The sequence below is a fragment of the Triticum aestivum genome, chromosome 3B (genome assembly GCF_018294505.1).
Source record: "Triticum aestivum cultivar Chinese Spring chromosome 3B, IWGSC CS RefSeq v2.1, whole genome shotgun sequence".
NCBI lineage: Eukaryota > Viridiplantae > Streptophyta > Magnoliopsida > Poales > Poaceae > Triticum > Triticum aestivum.
In genome coordinates, this window is record NC_057801.1 from 59,897,623 (window position 1) to 59,918,893 (window position 21,271).

Sequence of the window (21,271 nt, forward strand, 5' to 3'; positions counted from 1 at the left end):
TTGTTATAGGTTAATCGAATCAGAAATTACAATCCCCTTGTTGGACAATGGATTATTTAAAAAGTCCATCACCATTCTCCATACACACATACAAGTACCATTCAGTAAAGAACCATTTATGTATCAAAAATAGCAAAGAACTATTACTATGAGAAAATCTTCTGTCGTCCACAGAAGTGAGAAGATGCAAGCGTCGTTCACAGAAGTGAGAAGATGCAAGTGTCGTTCACAAAAGTGAGAGGAGGCCATTGTCAGACTTCAATGATAATTGTCTTGAGGGACTATGAAGACTAAGGTGAAACAAATAAAAATTGCTGGAGGTGGACGAAGAGCGCTCACTATAGGAATCGAGTCCGATCATTATGTGTGGACGATAGTTGACAACCAATACATCTGCGACATCAAACCAATAGAGCCAATGCCAACGTTGTTATAATCTTCCCCCTTCACCCATGTTTAGGAAGTTCACATATTCCCCTTCTATTTAGCTTCTGTATTGGAAACACCACACTTGTATATAAAACTTCACATTTAGATATGCTATATAAGAAACAACATCAAGATTCAAAAGGTATGCTTGATTTGTAAGAACGTATGATGCAATGAACCATTGAAAAAAAATAAAAACCAACATTGGTATTGAAAATGGGCCTAGCTCTCCATCTGAAACCAACCTTAAAGATTAAAGAATAAAATTGCAACATCAAGATTTCAGCAATTCATTAGTCTAAAGACTGAAGAACATTAGAAGTACTGAATCTCAGTAATTCAATTAAAGGATTTCAAAAAGCTCACACTGCGAAATGACCTTCTAGATTTTCCATGTCATCTTAATATATTATCAGGATAGAAACTTATGAAGGTACACACAAAGAAAGAATATAGTGCAAGAACAAAATCTGCTATTACATAATGTAATGCCAATCCTATTTTATATGGATATATAGTAGCAACCTGCCGCATGTTCATATTTTGACAGAGGCTCTAACTTGGTCAGCGGTATTCTCATCGAAAATAACCTGCAAGTCAAACAACCGTTTATGCAAATAGCATATAGTTCCTTCCTTTCCAGAACTCCATAAGACAACCAACTAAACCATACTGAATATACAACAGATTCAACCAATGCTAGCTTGTAACTGTGAAATGAGTGACCTGTCTCAGCCTGTTCTTTTGTCATTATGGAATGTGCAACAGATTCAAATAATGTTATTGCATGAAATAACTTTTACTTCAATGGTCACCCAGCAAATGTCATCCCAAATAACCTGTAAATCATTATGTAGGATTGCACATTTCATTCAGTTAACGAACAAAGACAGAAAGTATAAATCAACAAACCGCAAGGTTTGAGAACCTTCAACAGATTCAAATAATGATATCCCATGAAACTTCTTCAGTACATCATTATGTAGGATTGCACATTTCACTCCATTGATGAACAAAGTATAAATCGACAAATGAGGTCCCCACAAAAAGTATAAATCGGCATAGCAAGCACAAAGTGAGATTTTGAGTAGCCACTGATGAAGTTTACAAGTATACACCGCAGTATATGTCACAACTCAAACAATGTGCATGACAAACCACAAGGTTTGAGAACGTTTAACACGGATTACGAAAATCATCCACTTTATTTCAAATATTTGGTACTAGTATTATCAACGCCAACAATACATTCTTTTTTATTGTAGTACAACATTCTCTTACACAATGTAGATATGTAAACATTCAACGCCTAACACCCGAAGGTGCGAACCAAAGGATAAAAAAGAATACACATATGTGGTTGGCACATGATAGGATTTGACTTTAGAGTTACCTAGCTTCTGTAGTTGGCACGTGAACACAATATCTCCGATCAGTGATCCCCGCTATCTCCAGCCCATTGAGGATAATGTCATGCAAACCATGCCTTCGTTCTTTCCTACAACTGCCAAGCAAAGCAGAGAAGCGCAGAATAAGGAATTTTGTTTATAGAGCTATCATCCAAATCCTAGAACACATATAAAAGTCATGCATGACACAATTTACATTTTCAGTGTTGGCACTGCAAAAGAAGCATATCATGATTCCCCTACATACGCATATATATGGAACTCCTAACCCAAACTTACCAAAGAAACTGTAGGTTCTTCTCAATAAAATTCCATCATACTATCAGAACGGACAAATGAGGAATTTTTTACTTGGTGAACCTCACATTGACCATCCAACATGTACCAATTTTGTGAAAAATAGAAGATCACCAACAAGATCTCACAGCATTGCTCATCAAGCTCTAAACTCTGAATGCGAGGGGAGCTCACAGTGCATGTTTTCCCTGCTAGTTTTCAAACTGGCTAGAGTAATTATATCTCAGTAGGCTGATCATACCAAACCAACTGCAATACATCATAAGCCTTGTTGGTTCATGCAACCAAACCAACTAAAATACATCCTAAACCAAGTTGGTTGATACACCATGGCTGCAACTCCAAAATAGAAAACGTTCAGACAGAAAAAGACAGCAATGAATTTAAGATCAGCGATCTTGCCTGCACCTTGTCAATCTCCTCCGGGACTTGTTGACGCCTTTGAGAATTCTAAGCACTTCATGCAGAGGAAAGCAACATTCAGGCAAGTTTCCGTCACTACAACAGTACATCCACCAAGTTTAAAAAAAGGTTCCCAACTCACCTCCACGTCAAACTCAAAAGGAAATAATGGATTCACACAACTTTAAAGTAGGCTTTTCTGAAAAGAATATCAAAATTGAATGAGAACACAATTTACAAAATTAAGGTAACTGGGAGAAAGACATGACAAAATTCCTGAAATTCTTCTGATAACATTTATACTCTGAATGACAATAGAAAAAAGAAAAGAAGATCTGAATAACAGTAATTAGAAGGATAGAACAACATTTGCTTTAGATAGAATTAGTTGCTGATCGACCACATGTCCAACCAATGATTCAAGTTCGACTTAGTCAAGGAGTGACCTCACTCTTATGGAATCAATCAAAAGATATGATTGCTCTTTGCAGATGCAAATAACATCTTTAAGCATCGTACAATTCTTATTCTAGAAGTACTCATGAGAGTTAAAATATGCATCCATGCACCGTATATTTGCAGCATTGTGACATTATGTTGTATATGGTATTCCAATTTTATAACATGACAAAATCAATGCATAAAATGAATAGACCAGCTAATTAAACTGGATCTAAATGAATTTGTTCAGACTTCAGATAAATTTTCTTGACAATCTATTCCAAATGTGTAGAGAACGTCGTAATTCAAGTACGGTTGTTAGAACAAAGAAATTCAGAAAAGCCTCAAGGCAGTTACACTCGTCGCCATCTTGTGCACCACCTTCTTCTTCCTGAACCAAATGCATGACGAACAGAAGCCATGCCCATCTACCTCCCACCATTGTCTGCATAAAAATGGCATGTAAATCCATCTGAATTGTGCAAATTCAAGTTAAAGTGAAAAACACAAACGTCCAGGTTTATCAATTCACTAAATTGGCAGGTATTATAAGTCTCACACCAACCTAAACAATTTACTAAGCAAGTACAGTACAGCATAGCAATTTACCTTCTTGGCTGCGACGCTGCCTTATAAGTCTCACGCCCGCTCATGGCCACAGAAGAAAAAAAACCACAGTAATTTAAGACCATGAAAGAAGCAAGGCGGCGTCGAGGAGCTGCTGGGACCAGGAGGAGGAATCGCGCAGGTTGAGAGATCCGGCCTCCAGGGCGCCGCGGCGGATCAGCTCCAGACATAGGGCGACGCCGACGAAGCCCTGCCCGCCAGTCACCGCGAACCGCACGCCCTCGATCCCCTCGTTCTCGCTCAGATGCATCTCGGCTGCAGCTTCGGACGTAGGGCTACGGGGCGGGGCGGCGGCTCACAACGAACGCAGCGGGCTCTGCTAGCGACGCGGCGTGGCCGTGGAGGAGAAGAGGGAAATAGGGGAGAAATGGCGTCCATCACGCGGGGCGGCGGCGGGGAAGGCGTCCGTGGGGAGAGGGAGGCGGGGATGCAGTTGGGGCAGGGGATGATTTGTTTCTATTTTTTATCTGCATGGGACGATTTGTTTCCTTTTTTTTATCTGCAGGGGATGATTTGTTGGGGCAATCTGTTTAGGCGTGTGATGTGGGGCAGTCTGTTTGCCTGAGTGGATCGTGGGAGGGGCAGTCTGCGCAGTGGCAGAACATTTAATTTGGATCGTTAATTTGTGTGGCAGACCCTTGATGTAATATGGATTGTTGGATGTGAGTTAGTCTGATTGATCTAACGCCTCTAAAACATCCGTGTGTATTTTGTTGTGTGGCTTTAGAAGAATTTAAGTTTGCTTTTTTAATAGTAGTATAGATAGATAAAGCGGGGGAACCTTTTTCTGTAAATCGCGCGGAGGTGGTGGCTCTGCCGTCGAATGGGTCGGGGAGGTGGCTTGGGTGGGTCCGCTTTGGCACCGCCGGCGAAATCAAGTTCAACAAATCGAAGCTTCAACCACATAGTTTGGCTCGTGTCTTTTGCATAGATGTCAGAACGCAATGCAAACCATTGCAAAAACTACTCCAAAAAGAGTTGGCGAGAGGGGTGGTGGTCGGAGTGCGCGCGAACGAACCCAGGGCTACCCCACAATGGGAGAAAGCCCAGCTAGATAACTATATGGGCTCGCCGCCGGCCGCTGCCGGTCCTGCATGCATATATGCATATGCCCGTCGCGTGGGGTACAGTCCCCGTACCGCGTCCGCCGGGCTCAGAGACGCGTGCGTCCTGCGTGAAGCAGGACGACGTGCGTGCCTGACCCTGGGCTCAAAGCTCGCAGCACACACACAACCACCAACCCGAGCTCGGCTCCGCCACCGTTGCCGGCGACGCCCACGCTGCGAGCCGAGCCTTTCCCTCGCCAACAATGCCCTCCAAAGAAGCCGGAGCTACAGGCCTGCGCCGCCAGACCCGGCGAGGGTTCCCGCGAATGGGGCGCTTTTATAGCGCGCAATTTCCGCCCCAAATGGCGAGGTGGGACTAATTATAATTAATCACATCATCTGATTATTATGCCTACTGCGGGCGATGGAACGAATGGGGACGGTGAACTAATTAATCACTTCGGAGGAATTAGTTAGTCCCCCGGCCGTCGATCAGATCCCGCCTGACTCGGCGAGGCGCCGCCCGGTAGCCGAACCGCCATGAACTCGCACCTCCGCCGTGCGGCAGTCCGAACTCGGGAGATCGATGATGCGCCGCCCTTGCCGCGCCGGTGGATCTGCTGATCGGAGGATTGAATTGTGGGGAAGCACTCTGTTTGGATAGGCCAAGAGGTTTTCAGGTACTTGATGGATACGACTAAACGTGCTTTTACGTTTCGGGACACTGAACACGTATTATTGGGATACGGTTTGGTTCGTATAATAGCGTACTCAGCTGGTTAACAGTCAACGTACGGGTGCTGATCCTAGAAAAGGATAAGCCGCCTCCGTAGCCATCCGATTGCACAAGCGTGCACCGTTGGATTCTTCAATTCATTACCTCTACTCTATCCCGTATCACAAGAGTGGACTCGATCGCATGCGAGGAGAGGAACAGCACCCGCGACTTGCGGTGACCACGCTGAACTGCTTCCAGCATGCCGGCCGCACTTGTAGCCTATGATCTCACGCATCGGCGAGGCTGTCTTGCAGCAAACACCGAAGAAGTCGTCGCCGTCCCTTGCAGCACGGCTCCCAGCAGTTTCTGCCACCCATCGGTACAGAAGGCCAGCGACGCCCGCCTCAGCAACCACCATGTGATGTGTTGCAGTAGTGAACAGTGCTCGCCGCCGGCATCCCCCTGCATGCTGCGTTGCAGCACCAACACAGCGCCCGCCTCCGACGACCACCGCATGCTGCGTGGCAGCAGTGAGCAGCGCTCACCGCCGGCCTCCCCCTGCATGCTGCGTTGCAGCACCGCAGCGAGCGGCGCCGCCGATAACGACCACCGCATGCTGCGTTGCAGCACCGCAGCGAGTGACGCCCGCCTCTGACGACCACCGCATGCTGCATTGCAGCATTGAGCAGCGCTCACCGCTGGCCTCCCCCTGCATGCGGTGTTGCAGCACCGCAGCGAGCGACGCTGCCGATGACGACCACCGCATGCTGCGCTGCAGCACCGCAGCGAGCGACACCCGCCGCCGACGACCACCGCATGATGCTTCATTACAACTCTATTGTAGCACCGGCGCCACCCTCGACGACGCTCCATTGGAGCTCCATCACGGCACCGCACGCCTCATGATGCTCCGTCGCAGCCACAACGATCCCCGACGCTACTCCATTGCAGCTCGAATCGCTGGACACCCCCTGGTGATGCTCCGTCGCAACACCAAAGGCCGCCGGTAGTGCTGCAACGCCGGACGCCGATACGGGGAGAAGAGAGATGGAGATTACTGGATAAGGGTAAGGGTAGCCGCATGATCCTGTGAAATCGTACGGCGTCGGACGCGGTTGATGCTGAGCCAAAATCATCCGGTTGAATACAAGTGTTTTCCATATATGTATGTTCCGATTAGTTTTTCGACCGATTAGTTATTCTTTGCATATGCTAAGATGCTGGTCTACTTGTCAGGTTATTTTTAGCTAGAAAAATCCATGTCAGATGAAGCCGTCGGGACGTAATCCAATTTATTTATTTTGAAATTAGGACGTAATCCAAAGCTAAACACACGTGTGTTGAATTCTAATTCTGAAGCAAAAAAGAAGGGAAAATAAAAAGCATTGCTAATGTTTCTATGCACTAGTAAGCGTGTACGTGCAATGCACGTATCGATCAAAGCAACCTATAAAATCCATGTGGGTATTGGATTCTGAACTCATATTGAAATTAATTAACTTTCATATATCGGAAGCTCTCCTGGGTGAAATGAAGCTTACTGTATACTACTTCCTCTGGTCACAAATATAAGATGTTTTAAGTATTTTAGTATACACTACATACATAACGAAATGAGTGAAACACACTAAAACATGTCTATATACATCTGATTCAACAAAAATTAGAACATCTTATATTTGTGAATGGAGGAAGTACAAAGCGTGTACAAGTGTTGTCTCGATCAAAGTAGACTATGAAATTCATGTGAGTATTGAAATATGAATTCATATTTCCGAAATTTTATGTGGGGTGGGGGTGGGGGATAGAATATATGTAGTGTGTAATGATCCCCACGTCTCTCATGGTCAAGTTTAATATAAACCCCATCACTTATCTTTTGATGATGTTATGTGAAGTTCTAATGTACAAGGAAATCCCAAACCAAGAAATCAAAGTCGTATAGTAAAGAATGCAATGGCTCTCATGGTCAAATTTAATTCGTTTCTTCTTGGGTTTGGCCTACATGTTATCTTCAGAAGTTGAATTCCTGGACTGGACTACAAAGCCTCATGTGGGAGTCACAATGAGACAGAAGAGTCCAACGGTGGTCATGAATATTTTTCCCCCATTCTGAGTTGCGACATTCATGAACAAAAATGAATGGGATTTAACATTTCTGTATGAAATACATGGTATGCAAAATTAGTTCCGTGGAGATTAAACATGGAATATATTTGTCATCTCAACATCCACGCTGTGAGGAAAAGTGTGTTCTAGAATCGCAAATTGTACAATTATGTGAAAAGGCATGAGTAGATCACATGCTAGAATAATCATTGTTTCGCAAAGCTAACCAGGAAAAAGAAAGCTACACAAAATTTAGGAAGACCAAAGCCACACAAAAGACATCTATAATGAGATGAATATACCCACAAGAAAAAATATTATATCATTATCATGATGGATACATAAGTAATTTTAAAGGCTAAAAATTCAGGAAATACATAATGTCATTAACTATCAATAGAGATTCCATTTGCAGCAACCTCATGTCAGTTACCTCGCAGATAAGACATGTCACATCATGTTGCGAAGAGCACCATCAGTCATCACACCATTGAACTACAACTTTGGAGCTTGGGAAACGATGCTTCTATTGCATTTGTTTTGCCGTCTCCTAAGAAAAAAGAGGAGCTAGAAACAACATAACTTCTTTTACAGTTTCAGCCAAAAAATTGTAAGCAAGACCTTTAATTTATCCCAGATTAGAAGGCAAAATTCAATGTCTTTCTTTTCTTGACATACACCCCATCAATGAAACATATCTCAGATTAATTCAGGGGCTATTATCAATATGGACGCAAGCCCTAACAACAAAAGAAAAAAGGCACATCTAGATGTGCTTTAGCAAAACTGAAGAAAAAAATAGCTGCTGCAGTTAATTGTCCAAATGCATCTATGCATGGAATAGGAAACAAATTTAATTAGCAAATTGACTACTCATTTAGCCTATGCAAGAAGCATACCTAAACACTATGTGCAGACATGGTGAGAGATGCTGCTACATGTCACGGCTGTAGACCACAAAACAGCTAGTCATTCGTATTTATTGTAGAGATTCGCAAGTCTAGGCTACGGTAAAATTCTAGGTAACCAGGGTACCACTGTCATACTTGTCATTTGGATCAAGATGGCTGTTATACATCTCTGAAGTCGTCAGTCCATCAGTAATAATCAGTAAAGAACAAATCATGTAAGGCTTTATTTATAAGGAAGGCACATAGCTGTTTATAGAAAAATCAACCTGGGCAACGTTGTGCCAGTATCGTCAGGGCCTCAAAATTATGCCTGAAGGATAGCCACGGAGCGGAGGGCCAGAGCAGAGTGCAGGAGTATCAGCTGTAGGGGTGTGGCAAATGCATCCATATGACAGCAGCCAAGTGTTGAAGCTGCGGACGGCGACGACATCCTGCACTCCAAGAGAGGCCGGTGAGTAGCAGCTGTCGGTGCCAACTGAATTGCCTCATTTGTGTACAAAAAAGAAAAGGAGAAACTACATCGCTTCACCATCCCCAACATTGGTGCCAGTCGACCATCGAGTAGCAGTGAGGGTTAGCCGCCTTGACATGGACCTTCTTGTTCACTGGCTTCGACCGCAGCTGCAAACCACCAGAGTGAATTAGAATCCATCATCAAGAAATTTCTTCAGGCATGCAAGAAGAAAGGGTGATCAAATCACGAAAGGGATTCGACCCGTGTGCTAATTTTCTTAGCCGTCGAGAAAGTGAGCGTGGACGATGTTGTCGATGTCCCAAAGAACCAGCTTGTTTCCTCCTGCACAGGGGCGGCCGGCGGCAGCAGCGGCAGCGGCAGCGGCGACCTTCAGCATCACAGCCGCTACGGCGGCACCTGCACATCACCAAAGAGAAACATGAGTATAGATGCTTGTTTGACGCATGGATCGGGTAACAAACTCCCTCGCATGACTGTCCTGATTAGAAACATAGAACACAAATCAAATGAACAGGAGATCAGAGAGAGAGACCCAAGAACGCAGTCAGGACCAAATTGAGATCCCCTGTAGTGGTCGTTCCTGACGGAGCGGCGAGAAAGATATATTCGGCGGGCAGGCGGACCGCGGACATGTGGCTCAGCTCTACTGGCCGCCGGCTGCAAAAAGGCAGCAGCGTGCTGCTGGTTATGCCTAGTGGTCGTGTGTTGTTCCGGCTCCGTTCAAAGACCTAGAGAACTGGCGACGTGTTTCCGGCGAGCTCCTGAACGGAACAGGGAGGAGCGGCAACCTCCGATTCCTTCGGTCAAGGCGGCGTCGCGTGGGCGTGGAGGGCAAGCGGAGCGGAGGAGCGGTTAGCGATGACTCAATGGAGCGGCGTGCCGCGTGCGTGCCTCCCATGGGGCGCTGGGATAGGGAATTTTGGTAGGGGAAGAATTGATATGGAGGGATTAGCGTGATTGATTTTTTTTTGAGAAAATTAGCGTGATTGGTGGGATTAGTGGGACGCATGGGTGGAATATTCCTCTACGGGTGGAGTGCGTTCAGCCATATTAAATTGCTAATTGCACATCTGACTGGGATTGAATCAATTGTAACCATTAGATTTTTTTAGTGGGGCTAATCTAGCGGTGCTAATCAGGCTGGGTACAGTTTCAGGGTGGCTTTAGAAAAGAATTAGTTTGATTGTTTAATAGTAGTATAGAAGTATAGATTATCTTTCTCTGACGTAGCGAGGGGGGGGGGTGAAACAAGGCAAAATATTTTATCATTTTCATTGATTGAGAAGAATAGAGTTGCATGATTAATTAAAGAAAAACCGGGCGAAAACCTAGATTAGAACCCACCACGGGGCACACTCGAATGACCCGACACAAATGCCAAACAGACGACCGAAGCGTCGAGGACATGGCACCTCTGATTTTGCTGAAGAGCCTCACGAAAGAAAGTTGCAAGACTCACATTGACCTAGTCCAACGCAACATCCGGAGATCATCGCCATCTGAAAACCACCCTCATGGAGTCATCGTTGCAGCAGTGGCCCAGCCGACCTCAGCTCTGACTTCTCTGACACAACACGAAACTAGCATAGGCGTACACATTGGCGCACCCAACCGTCGACACCAGAAGGACAACCCGTGACCCAGCTCTGCTCGCCACCATCATTGTTGCCAAATGAGTCGCAACTTCAACCACCCACATTGCCGGATGGACACCAGACCGCAATGTCGTGCACTTCCAGCCCGTAGGAAGCACCAATGGAACCAAGGTCTTCAAGATAGCACCCTAAAGAGGGGAAAGGATGCTGAAGACACCGCCACCGCCAGATCCTGCAGCAGGATCTTGGTTTTCGCCCGAGGATCTTGATCCAAGAGTTGAGGATGCGCAGATCTCCCCCGATGACGCCTCCAAGGAGCACAACGATGCCCACGTGCGCCATCCCTGCCGGCCAACAAGCATCGGCCAGGCATTCACCCGGATTAGCACAACAACCACTCCCTCACACCCGGCCAAGGCCAGCGAGAACCTCGACTAGTCCGTGCACCCCTAAGGTAGCAAGCATGCCAATACTGCACAGGGCCACCACCTTCCTTGCCGCCAGCAAACACAGGCAAGCCAGGACAGACCGAGACCAGTCAGATTTAGTGGCCGCCCTCATGTACATTTTCGTCTACGAACGTGCCCGCTATCGCTTGCTTCCTGACACAAGAGGCACCATATATATAATGATCAAAGGTAATACTCATAGTATGGTAACTAGCAGCATACACTTTACCAAATTTGACAGGTTTAGCGCCTAGCTTTTGCACCGCTAGCTTGCATGTAAAAAGAACAAATAAGCAAAGCACTAATAACTCCTAAGGCGTGTCTGCAACCAATATTGGACAGGGTATGCAATCGGCTGCAGCCATGGATTGCTCGTTGGATCACTGCGGTTGGTCGCCTCATGCTAGTCAAGTCGGTCCTCACATCCATACCCGTGTATCACTCCATGGAGATGCAGTTGCCCATGTGGCTGATCGATGGGTTTGAGAAGAGAATTTGTGCCTTCTTTTGGAAGGCGACTGACGTTGTTAGCGGTGGCCATTGTCTGGTGGCTTGGGAGCAAGTGTGCAAGCCGTTCGAGTATGGCGGACTAGGCGTCCTGAACCTCAAGCCATTGGGCTATGCATTCCGGGTGCGTTGGCTATGGATGTAGCGCACATCCGATTGCTACTGGGCGGGCTTGCAGCCGGCCGTGGAGCCTGAGGTGCAGGTTATTTTTGACTCGTCCATCAAGGTGATGCCGGGGATGGTAAGAAAGCTCTTTTCTGGACGTATTTTTGGCTCCACGGGCATTCCATTCAGTTCGAGGCCCCGAAGCTATTTCTAGCGGTGAACAACGGTGTGCAGCGCTCGCGAACGACTCATGAGGCTTTTCGCGGACCGTTCTTGGATCAGGGACATCACAGTGGCGTTGATGGATAGAGTGCTAACACAATTCTAATGCTCACTGACTTGCTTCTCGAGGTGCACCTCCTCCCTGAGATTCCGGATCGCATAATTTGGAAGTGGACACCTACTAAGGTATATTCTGCGAGCTCGGCTTACCAGGTGTTCTTTGCTGGCCTCGAGAGGTTCCCGTGCGGTCAGGCCCTTTGGAAGTCTTGGGCTCCGGCCAAGTGCAAGCTTCACTTCTAGCTAGCGATGAGGCATAGGATTTGGACGGCGGACAGATGCCTGTTATGCGAGCAGGAGGCTGAAACTGTAGACCACCTAACACTTGGTTGTGTATTTGCCAGGGAGGTGTGGCACTCTGCCCTCTCGCATTGCGGCGTCGGTCAATTGGTGCCCACCATGGATGCAACTCCCATGGAGTGGTGGGTAGACATTCATGCGATGATCCCGAAGGAGCGGAGGAAGGGTTTTGATTCGCTTGCCCTCCTCATCATCTAGATGCTATGGAAGGAGCGTAATGGTCGCGTCTTCCAGCGGTCGGTGGTCGTTGCTCAAGAGCTTTGTCATCACATCAGTAATGAGGTTGAGCTATGGAAGCTTTCTGGTCTGAGGTGGTTGTCGTGCATCTGGAGATAGGACCTTCTAGCATGTAGGGCATTGTTGGGTGCCCCCTGGTGTTAATGGGTGCCTACGATATGCTGCCATGGGGATGGTTGTAACCGCGGCAAGCCGCCGGACTCTCTGCACTTCTAGTTCTCTTTCTTCTAATACATCGACGCGCTTCAAGGAGAGGTTTCAACACTGGTGGCACTTCCCAGTATCCGTTTTAAGGGGCGGTCTGTTTTATCAATACGGTAAAATCTCTATCTACTATTAATCTACTATTAAAGAAGAATCGAACGTCGTGATGGTTCGACCTCCTCCTCCCACCCCTCGATAGCACGCGTAAAAAAAATCCCTTCATCCCGCACGCACGAGAAACCCGAATCACCAGCCCACGCTCCCACCATCGTCGCTCAAGAAGAAAAAAAAGAATACACTGCCGCCAGACACACACGTCTCGTCCCCACCTCTTCCCGACCCCTCGCTCCCGATCTCGTCTCTTTCCTGCCAAATATCGTCGCCGCCGGTGAGAGGAAGGAGCGCAGCGGAGGCACCGAGGAGGAGGGGGTCGCCTCGCTCGCTTCTGCTGACGTCGATCATGCCCACTGCGGCGGGCGCGGCGAGGCGAGCCCCAAGCCGCAGGACACCGGGCACGGCCACCCCCGCTGCCGCCGCCGCCGCAGGGACATGAAGAGCAGGGCCGCGGGAGTTGGCGAGGGCTCCGAGGAGGGATCCGGCCCCGATCCTGACCCGCAGCCCCAGGCGAGCTCCGGTTCCGCCGCCCCGTAATCCGCTCGAGCCGCGCCTAATGCCATGGTTTATTGCAGGTGGAGGTGGAGTACGTGCCGGAGAAGCCCGACCTCGGCGCCGACCATCCCCGCCTCCGCGCGTGTGTCTTCGTTGCCATCCGGTGCAGACGCCCATCCCGCGCTACCTGCAATGACAGATTGATGTAAGCATGCTTCCTGTCCTGATGCCTAATTTTGGGTCTCAGTTTTGAGTTTTCCTTGGTTTGTCTTCGTGATGCCTAATTTTTGGCTCTCACTGTTTAATTCTTCTTGGTTTGTTTGGAATTACAGGCCTTATTCCCGGACTGGGTCTTGTGACAATAAACCTGGAGACATACAAGATCGATGAGGTAGACGTTGTTCAATTTGTTGTTTAGTGATCTACTCTTTTTCTCAAGGTTGGAGGATCCTTTCTTCATGTGCGTCTTCCTCCTGCAGATGTGATCGTTGGTACTCCCTCTGTAAACTAATATAAGAGTGTTTAGATTACTATTTTAGTATTCTAAACGCTTTTATATTATTTACGGAGGGAGTAGTAACTAAGGTGGATACTAAGTGTGACATTCTTGACTATCTCTACTTATTTAAAAGAAACGAGTGTTCCGTTTCTCCTCGTTTCGTCCGCCTCTTCGTCCCACCCTCGACGTACGCTCCCTCCCCTCTCGTCCGATTTTTCATTCCCACGCCACGACCCCACCCATCTTAAAACCGGAAGGTCTCCCTCCCGCAGCATCGTTTCCGATCGAATCAAACGTAGATCACGGCAAAACCCACGCACGCACGACTCTGGTGCGATCCCCATCTGCCCCTCGCTTTCCCCTCCCTACTAAAATTCCATAAATCCTGCACACCGGCAGGATCCTCCTCGGATCCTCCTGGTCTCTCCTCCAAAGGCTGGTTCATCTAGGCGTTGACGGGATTGAGTCCAGGACGAGGCAACTGCGGCTGCTGTAGCGGTCAAGACTCGTGCCGGCCACGGGCGCCGGACGCGCCTTGCATCCCAAGTTTCCCATCTTGCCGCTGTTTCCCCTTGAACCAGCGAAAAACCGGTCACAGTCGGCCTGCTGTCCGCGCCGCAGCTTGTTCGGCGAAGTGCCGGCGGCAGGATGCCACGCGTATGCATGCATCATGCCCGCGCTGGCGTGCAGGCACAAGGCCGCACCGTAGACGAAGAGGGGATACCAGCGGGTAGGTGCCCGCCAGCCGCCAACACCGAGCCGACGCGGTGGTTACTATCACCCTCGACGAACAAGCCGTTTGCGGGTTGAGCCCGAGACAACCAGCGTGGCCAGCAACCTACCAGCATGAGGTATTTGTACTACTTCCCTCGCAGCATGTACTCTTCAGTTACGTAGAGCAATCCACAACTCGAAGTACACATGCTAAGAATTTCATCGACCAGCTTCAGTTCCTGAGAGCATAACACCAATCAAGTACTACGTGCTAAGAAATTTGGTGTGTAAGTAATCTTAATAAAAACGTTACGATTTTTCCCGTTGACTAAATGATACAAAACATGACTCGTAACTCGTAAGCAAGGCACAAGAATGGAGAGCGGCTGGTCGAGGGAGCACGCTGGAGGCCTGGTTGGAACGATTGAGAGGCCGACGTCAGTGGACTAACGTGGCAGGATGGTGGTGTTGGAGGATGTGTATGTCATGCTGCTTGAGGTCGCAGGACGGCGATGGCATCGACAAAGCTGTTGTCCGCAAAGATCTTACAAAACAATAACTTGGGAGGTCATCCAACTCCGGAGAATGTAGAAATCTGGCATTTTTAGCTTGTGTTGGTAGATCTGAGAGCAAGGGCGTGGGACATCTATGTGAATATGCATGCGGGGGCAATGAAGCGGTGTCAGTTTGAGGTTGGAGAGAGAGGGAAAGGAGGAAGAAAGAGGACGTGGAGAAGAATATAATGATGATGATGAGGAGGAGGAGGAGAAGGGTGATTAATAATAGTAAAAAAAAGTTGATCTTGTGTTGCCACGGATTGATCTAGCTATAATGAAATATATATTGATGTGCATGAGGATCTGAAAAGTATGTAGTATATTACTCATGATTATTGTTGAACCATAGAAATATGTAAGTTCCCCTTGCAACGCATGGGCAATTACCTAGTTCTCTTAAAATATAAGAGTGGCAAAATAATATGCACGTAAAGGATAAATCACTTTCAGCCTTCCCAAGTGAGATGCGACACAAAAAGCACAACCCTTGGGCTCGACTCTAAGAGGGCAATATACAGAGAAATTGAATACTAATGCAAAAAGAACTCACATATAGCATATGAATAAAACTTTTGACAGGTGCCGGTGTGGATGGTAGACCATTTTGCCTACAAAAATTAAGCTCCATCTGAGCTTTTGAAAAGTTCTGTTGTTTATTTACGATGATCATATCTTGTTCACATCTCATCGCATGATTTTGAAAATTTGTTTACAAATACAAGAAATATTTCTTTTCAAAACCCATTCACAAATTGAAGCAATGTTCACATTTCAAAAAAAAAATCGTGATTGTCAAAAGACTTAGTAATTCAAAGAATTACTCTGAATTTCAAGAAGTTTTTTTTAAAACACAATATAATATCCGTATCCACCCCGGCAGTTAATTCTTCAAAATTCAAGTGGGTATATAGTCACAAAGACTTAGAAGCATTACTGTTTAATTACATACCTTTGATCATTCGTGAACATTTTTACAAATTTGGGAACACTTAAAAAAAATTGAGAACATTTTTTTGCTATTTACAAACATATTTCTAAAATTTTGAATAGTTTTTTATATTGCGAAGAGTGTTTAAGCATTTTCTTTTGAATCGGAGAACAATTCTAGAATAGACGAACATTTCTTTTGAAATTGGTGGATATGGAACATTTTTTTCGACACATAATATAATGCTATGAAATTTTTAGTGCGAACAATTTTCTGAACATTTTAAAGAAATTATCACGGTTTTTTTAAACACAATATAATGCTATGAAATTTTTAGTGCTTCTACTGGTGTGTGCACGCCTTGAACTAGCCAGGTCCAATAACATTTAAAAATCTACTTGAGTGTGCATGCAGACGAAGACATGCAAAACTACACATGAATTCGGGACAAAAGTTTACACTAGTCTGCTACCACCATCGCATGCATTCAGAAAAAAGGTGATGTGTACGTACACTGGATACACACACAATTTGATCCACACAAATGTGATGCACACACGGTTTGCTCAAATTTCAGTCATATCATGGAAAGAAACGTACAAAGTGAAACAGAGTTTAAGCAAACTGAAGGTGATGTTCAGATCTGGGGGAGAGGTGAAGCTCACTACTCACCACCATGTTGGCCTGCTCCTCTCCTCTGGCCGCTCTACCTTCCGCACCTACAGGGAGGAAGAAGACGGGGGTTAGAGAGAAACAGAGGAGGGAGGAAGGAAGGGTGGTGTTCTTACCACCTGTCGGTGCAGGGCACTGCTGCTCCTGCTCATCTAACATATAAAGCCTCCTAGAGTACCCGCCGATCCAGCGCCATCCCTCGCGCGCAATGATCTGCCTCGTCCGTTTTACCTACGTGTAAAGTTTTTGGTCCTTTTCAACTGGCTGTCAAACATCCAACCGTCTGTTTTGCTTCACGTCGTGTCTTTCCAATTTGGTGGATGACGCCTGGGCCAGCCATCTAGGTGGGACCACGTTGCAGTGTGCTTTGCTGACTGAGTTTGGGTGAAAAAAGGGATGGATCGTGTGCTGTGCACGGTGAAAAGCTTGATCCCTCGTCCCTCCTCTCCTCGAGCCCCACGTTGCGCGGTGAAAACCCTAGCCCAATCCCTCGTCCCTCCTCTCCCCGAGCCCCGCGCCCCCTTCTCCGTGCTCGCCACCACCATCGTGCCGCCTCTTCCCCTTCGCGTTTCTCCTCCTCCCGCGTAGGATCCATGGCTCCATGGCGGCTGCTGGCTCGAGACGGGGGAGCGGCCGATGCGGGGTCGGTTGGATCGAGGCGGGGAGCGGCGGATGCGGCGGCGGCGGCGGCAGGAGAAGAGCGGCGGTGGTGGCGTCGACCTGCAAAGAGGCGAAAGGAGCAGTGGTGGCGGCGTCGAGCTGCGAAGAGGCGCCGCTCAGGCGCAAGACCATGGAGGTGGGAGTGGCTGCTTTGGGCCCCTATCTGGGAGGGTACGAGGCAGGGAAGGGCGACATCGCCGCCGTCACAGCGCGCGGAGCCTGAGCCCCTGATGATGGGCGACGACAAGGCCCCGCGACCGCGATAGGGAGCTCCTCATCCCCCGTCTCCGGCGGCGGCGGCTCGGTCCCCCGCAACGAGGACGACGACGGCGACTTGGACGGGTACGTCGCCTCCCCCTCCGCCTCCGCCGCGCTCTCCTCCTCCAGCCGCGAAGTTCGCCCCTCTCGTCCCCCTCCATTCACGCCTTGTTCGTTCCCCTAGGGTTTACCCTTTCATCCGCCTGCAACGTCGGGTCTGTAGCCTTGCTGTTGAAATTTGTCCATGGTTCTGTGTTGGTATTCCTATGGCAGTTCATAGCTTATTGTTGGATTTCTTGATTGTGCAAAAAGTAGGTTCGAAATGACTATTTATTTTAATGTTGCAAGTTCATAGGACTAGGGATGTTGACCCTTGGCGAGTGTTTGTTGTGTTGAGGCTTACTATCGGATTGAGTGGTCAAATTGGTGATGAGCTTGATCACTTTTTGGGTGCAACTTGAGGGTAATATTTATATCTCCTTAGCAATGAATTTGAGAAGAAATTGCTTTATTTGACTCCCTTGGAGGAACATATTATGATTTTATAATGTTATAATCCCCAAACAGAAGGCAGCCATATAGTGCATAAATGCTTTCTTGTGTTAGAACCTTGAGTGATTGTTAATTTTCCTAGGGTACTTGCCACGCTGACAGAAAATTCAGACCGGCGCCGAGATTTCTTGTCGCGAGGAAATCACGGGAGGACGAGATGAACCCGGATGAGGTCACTGCAGTCATTGGCGCCTCCTCCGCCGCGGGAGACCAAGCGTGAGAGGAAGGAGGTATCGTCAGCTCCAGAAGGACCGGCAGCCCTCCTCATCAATTGCATATGCCGAGGTCGCTGTTGGTGCCGCCGACTCTGCACCAGCCTCCTTCATCTCCCAACCAAGGCCAGCTCAACCCCTAAGAAGAGCAAGGAAGCTCTCTTTCTACACCCAGCGTCCACACAACCAGATAGACAAGGTTGAGCTCCTCCATGAACCGATTTCTTACCTTGCTGGTTGTGTCAGCATTTGCTTGATGAATGTTTCAGTTTTACTATCGCTGCACCTCCCCACCATGAGCTTGGCCTTCAGCCGTCACCGACACCGAGTGTTTATTCTTATTCCTTTCTCTAATCGATTTATATATTTCATGGGTAGGGTTTGGATGGCCTGATGAGAGCAGCCCAGTAGCTGTACCTCTGCAACTTCGCCAATGTATACAGTCATCAGTACCATCTGTTTACCGCACTTTTTACATTTCATTTTTTTGAGTTGTTTGATTCATTTTCTTTTCCAACTGAATCAACTCTTGAGGTGGACGCATAGCTCTCTATAAGAAGATCAATCATCGATGACTTACCGATTTACAAGGCACATAAAAAATATATATACTTTCTATGTGTTCTTTGGATCAACTAATGTGAGGTCATTTTGTCTTATTTCATTGTTCTTGCTGCTGCATATATGTCTTCATGCATCTGAACCACTAAAAAATGCAGGAGAAAACAGATTGGGGGGATAAGAGGCTATTGGTGTTTATTCCCCCTCCGCTCCCCTGCGCCGCTCCCTCTCCTTCGACCATGGGCAGCAGCAGTCAGAGAACCAGGTATGGGTCCTCCTCCCCTTTCCTTTTTTCCTTGCTTCTCACTTGTGCCTCAAACCCACCCCATTCTAATCTATCTGTACTTGCTCTCCTAGGGGCAGCTGGTTTCGACGGGAAGCTACGTACTTATATGCCCCCACCAATTTCAACGGAGAAATATGACCAGCGACAACTACTAATGTCAGGTGGATCCAAGGTGCATCCATTTTCCCCCCAAGCAGCTAACTTCTGTTATGTACACTGTAGCTATGGTTACAGGGCACTATTTGTCTGAATGTGTGTGTATACTGGTTACAGGGCACTATTTGCATAGAATTTATTTGACCTGTAGGAACTAGCTCTACTATCTAGCTTTTAAATGTAATAAATCTAGAAGGCAATGGAGCATTACTGTCTTTCCCTCTTTCTACATAAGCAAGAAAGCTATGACTTGGATTCTGGACATGAATCTTGTTAACCTGTTGAAGCAGAAAACTATAGATGCAAAGTCCAATTAGTTGTCCTTAATTTGTGCATACACAAGAAAGTGGAATTTGGAGTCTGGACATGAATCCTTGAGACTGATGGCCAGAAACAGAACACAACATGATGACCTCCTACTTGAGTGAGACTCTTCTTCACATGTGACTGCTCTCTTTTGGAATACTAGCCATGCGTGACATGTTTAGTAGAACAGAGTGTGTCGTACATCTGGTAGTTGTTGTTGCCTATATAGAGTGTGATGATCTGAGGGTGTGAACTATTTTTTTTTGGAAATTACTTGTTATATAAACTATATGGATGGAGTTACGGGACATTAAGAAAAGATATGAGAAAGAATATAGAGTGTGAAATTTGCTATATAAATTGCTTGTTATATAAAAGTTGAATTTTACAGTCCAACTTTTTAGAACTATGCCACAACTTTTATGAGGCCATAAGTTTTTCTTTCGAAATCTGCAGGTTATATGATTTGTACATGGCGGTGTTCCTGAACAGAAGGAGGTAATTTCTTCGCTCTTTCTATTGATTAATATTGTTCTTCACTCTTTCTGAACTATTGAATTTATTAATATTATTCTTGCACAAATTAATTAATGATTATATCATCTTTTGGTCACTTGAGTAAGATAGAACATGATGATCCTCTCTTAATTTGGTTTCTCCTCCGCTAAAGAATATAGGAATCACCAGCAGCCCTTCTGGTGAGCACCATGTCTATGAACTCATCTCCATGCTTACTATCCTTCTATAAACTGGGGGTATCCATGTGTTTCTAATAAGGCATTTTCCATTCTTTCTTTTTCAATTCTGTATCAGTAGTTCCGAGGAAGCGCTCAACCTAGACGTTGTTGGCCGAAGGAGGGGCGGAGCAGGTGCCAGTCAGGTAGGCGGCTCAATGGGTGGGAGATGGCAGCTGCCGATCTCACATGGCTCCTGCGCCCCGCTACCCTCCCCTCCACGGCTAAGTAGGAGGTTCGAGGGCAGCGACTAAGGAAGGAGCACATCGGCGATGAGGGCTAGCAATAGCAAGACACAACTGTAAGGTGCGGTCGATATGCCACCACGTCGGCCCCTTCACGCACGACCGCAAGGGTCGGGGCCTTTTTCCGAGCAATGCATAGTGTTTCCTTTATTGTTGTTGTTTGTGCTGTCCTAGATATTCCTTTGCCATATGATTTTTGATCATTTTCTCGCTCATTCCTAGAGGAGCGCTATAAATAATATGATTGAGATGGCTAAGATACATGCTTTTTTGTTTACTTGGCATCTGCTTTTAATTTTTCTGCAATCCTTCGTTTACATGCTGGTATGTTTTGTTGCCAGGCTCAGATCAGCGAGACCCGTGCCAATGCATGAGGTACAATATTTTTCTTATTTATTCCTTTCATACATATTGAGTTCATTCACCCTATTATATATACTGATTAAACAGTACAGGATGGGCCTAGAATTAGATGCTATTGGTACTTGCTCACGCTCATTTCTCATGTTTATGTTCAGGCCTAACCTCACAAAACTTTGGTATGCACTCACGTATAATCAGGGCTTGCTTATTTAAATTCTTGAATTCATTTTATATATATTATATCATTATTATTTGTTATCAGTTTTTTGTTTACGATTTCCAATTGGGTAATATCCCATCATACTACTAGGCATTGGCCAGGTACTGGACTTTGGCTGGTTGTCAATATAAGCTTTGTGTTCTCCTTTGTTTTTACCTCATTTATAAAGTCCTTGATTGAGCAAGCATTTGATTTCTAT

The 21,271-nt window shown here is 46.6% G+C and overlaps 1 protein-coding gene and 2 long non-coding RNA genes across 8 annotated transcripts; 2 read left to right on the top strand and 1 right to left on the bottom strand.

Annotated features, from left to right (window-relative positions):
• LOC123064750 (uncharacterized) lies at positions 1 to 4,067 on the bottom strand. 6 transcript variants are annotated; one of them, XR_006430789.1, is made up of 5 exons: positions 3,588 to 4,067; positions 2,680 to 3,423; positions 2,544 to 2,592; positions 1,823 to 1,933; positions 1 to 1,019 (listed from the first exon to the last, which is right to left on the bottom strand). It is a non-coding gene; the product is annotated as an uncharacterized lncRNA (long non-coding RNA). The 6 variants fall into 6 exon arrangements; XR_006430787.1 differs by having other exon boundaries at positions 1,823 to 2,592; XR_006430788.1 differs by lacking the exon at positions 1 to 1,019 and having other exon boundaries at positions 1,067 to 2,592; positions 2,680 to 2,736; positions 3,336 to 3,423.
• Positions 4,068 to 11,353: 7,286 nt separating this feature from the next.
• LOC123067297 (uncharacterized) lies at positions 11,354 to 13,648 on the top strand. The gene is made up of 7 exons (XM_044490155.1): positions 11,354 to 11,539; positions 11,594 to 11,656; positions 12,144 to 12,147; positions 12,794 to 13,164; positions 13,230 to 13,354; positions 13,482 to 13,540; positions 13,629 to 13,648. Exons 1-6 carry the CDS (start codon positions 11,354 to 11,356, stop codon positions 13,537 to 13,539), a joined length of 807 nt encoding a protein of 268 aa, XP_044346090.1. The 3' UTR covers position 13,540; positions 13,629 to 13,648.
• Positions 13,649 to 18,920: 5,272 nt separating this feature from the next.
• LOC123064751 (uncharacterized) lies at positions 18,921 to 20,205 on the top strand. The gene is made up of 3 exons (XR_006430790.1): positions 18,921 to 19,027; positions 19,120 to 19,220; positions 19,967 to 20,205. It is a non-coding gene; the product is annotated as an uncharacterized lncRNA (long non-coding RNA).
• The last annotated feature ends 1,066 nt before the right edge of the window (positions 20,206 to 21,271 follow it).

Coding starts and splice junctions, on each gene's coding strand:
- LOC123067297 (XM_044490155.1), top strand. CDS start 11,354: ATGGAGATGCAGTTGCCCATGTGGCTGATCGATGGGTTTGAGAAGAGA. Junction 11,540..11,593: donor CATTGGGCTATGCATTCCGG/GTGCGTTGGCTA, acceptor GCGGGCTTGCAG/CCGGCCGTGGAGCCTGAGGT. Junction 13,355..13,481: donor ACCTGCAATGACAGATTGAT/GTAAGCATGCTT, acceptor TTGGAATTACAG/GCCTTATTCCCGGACTGGGT.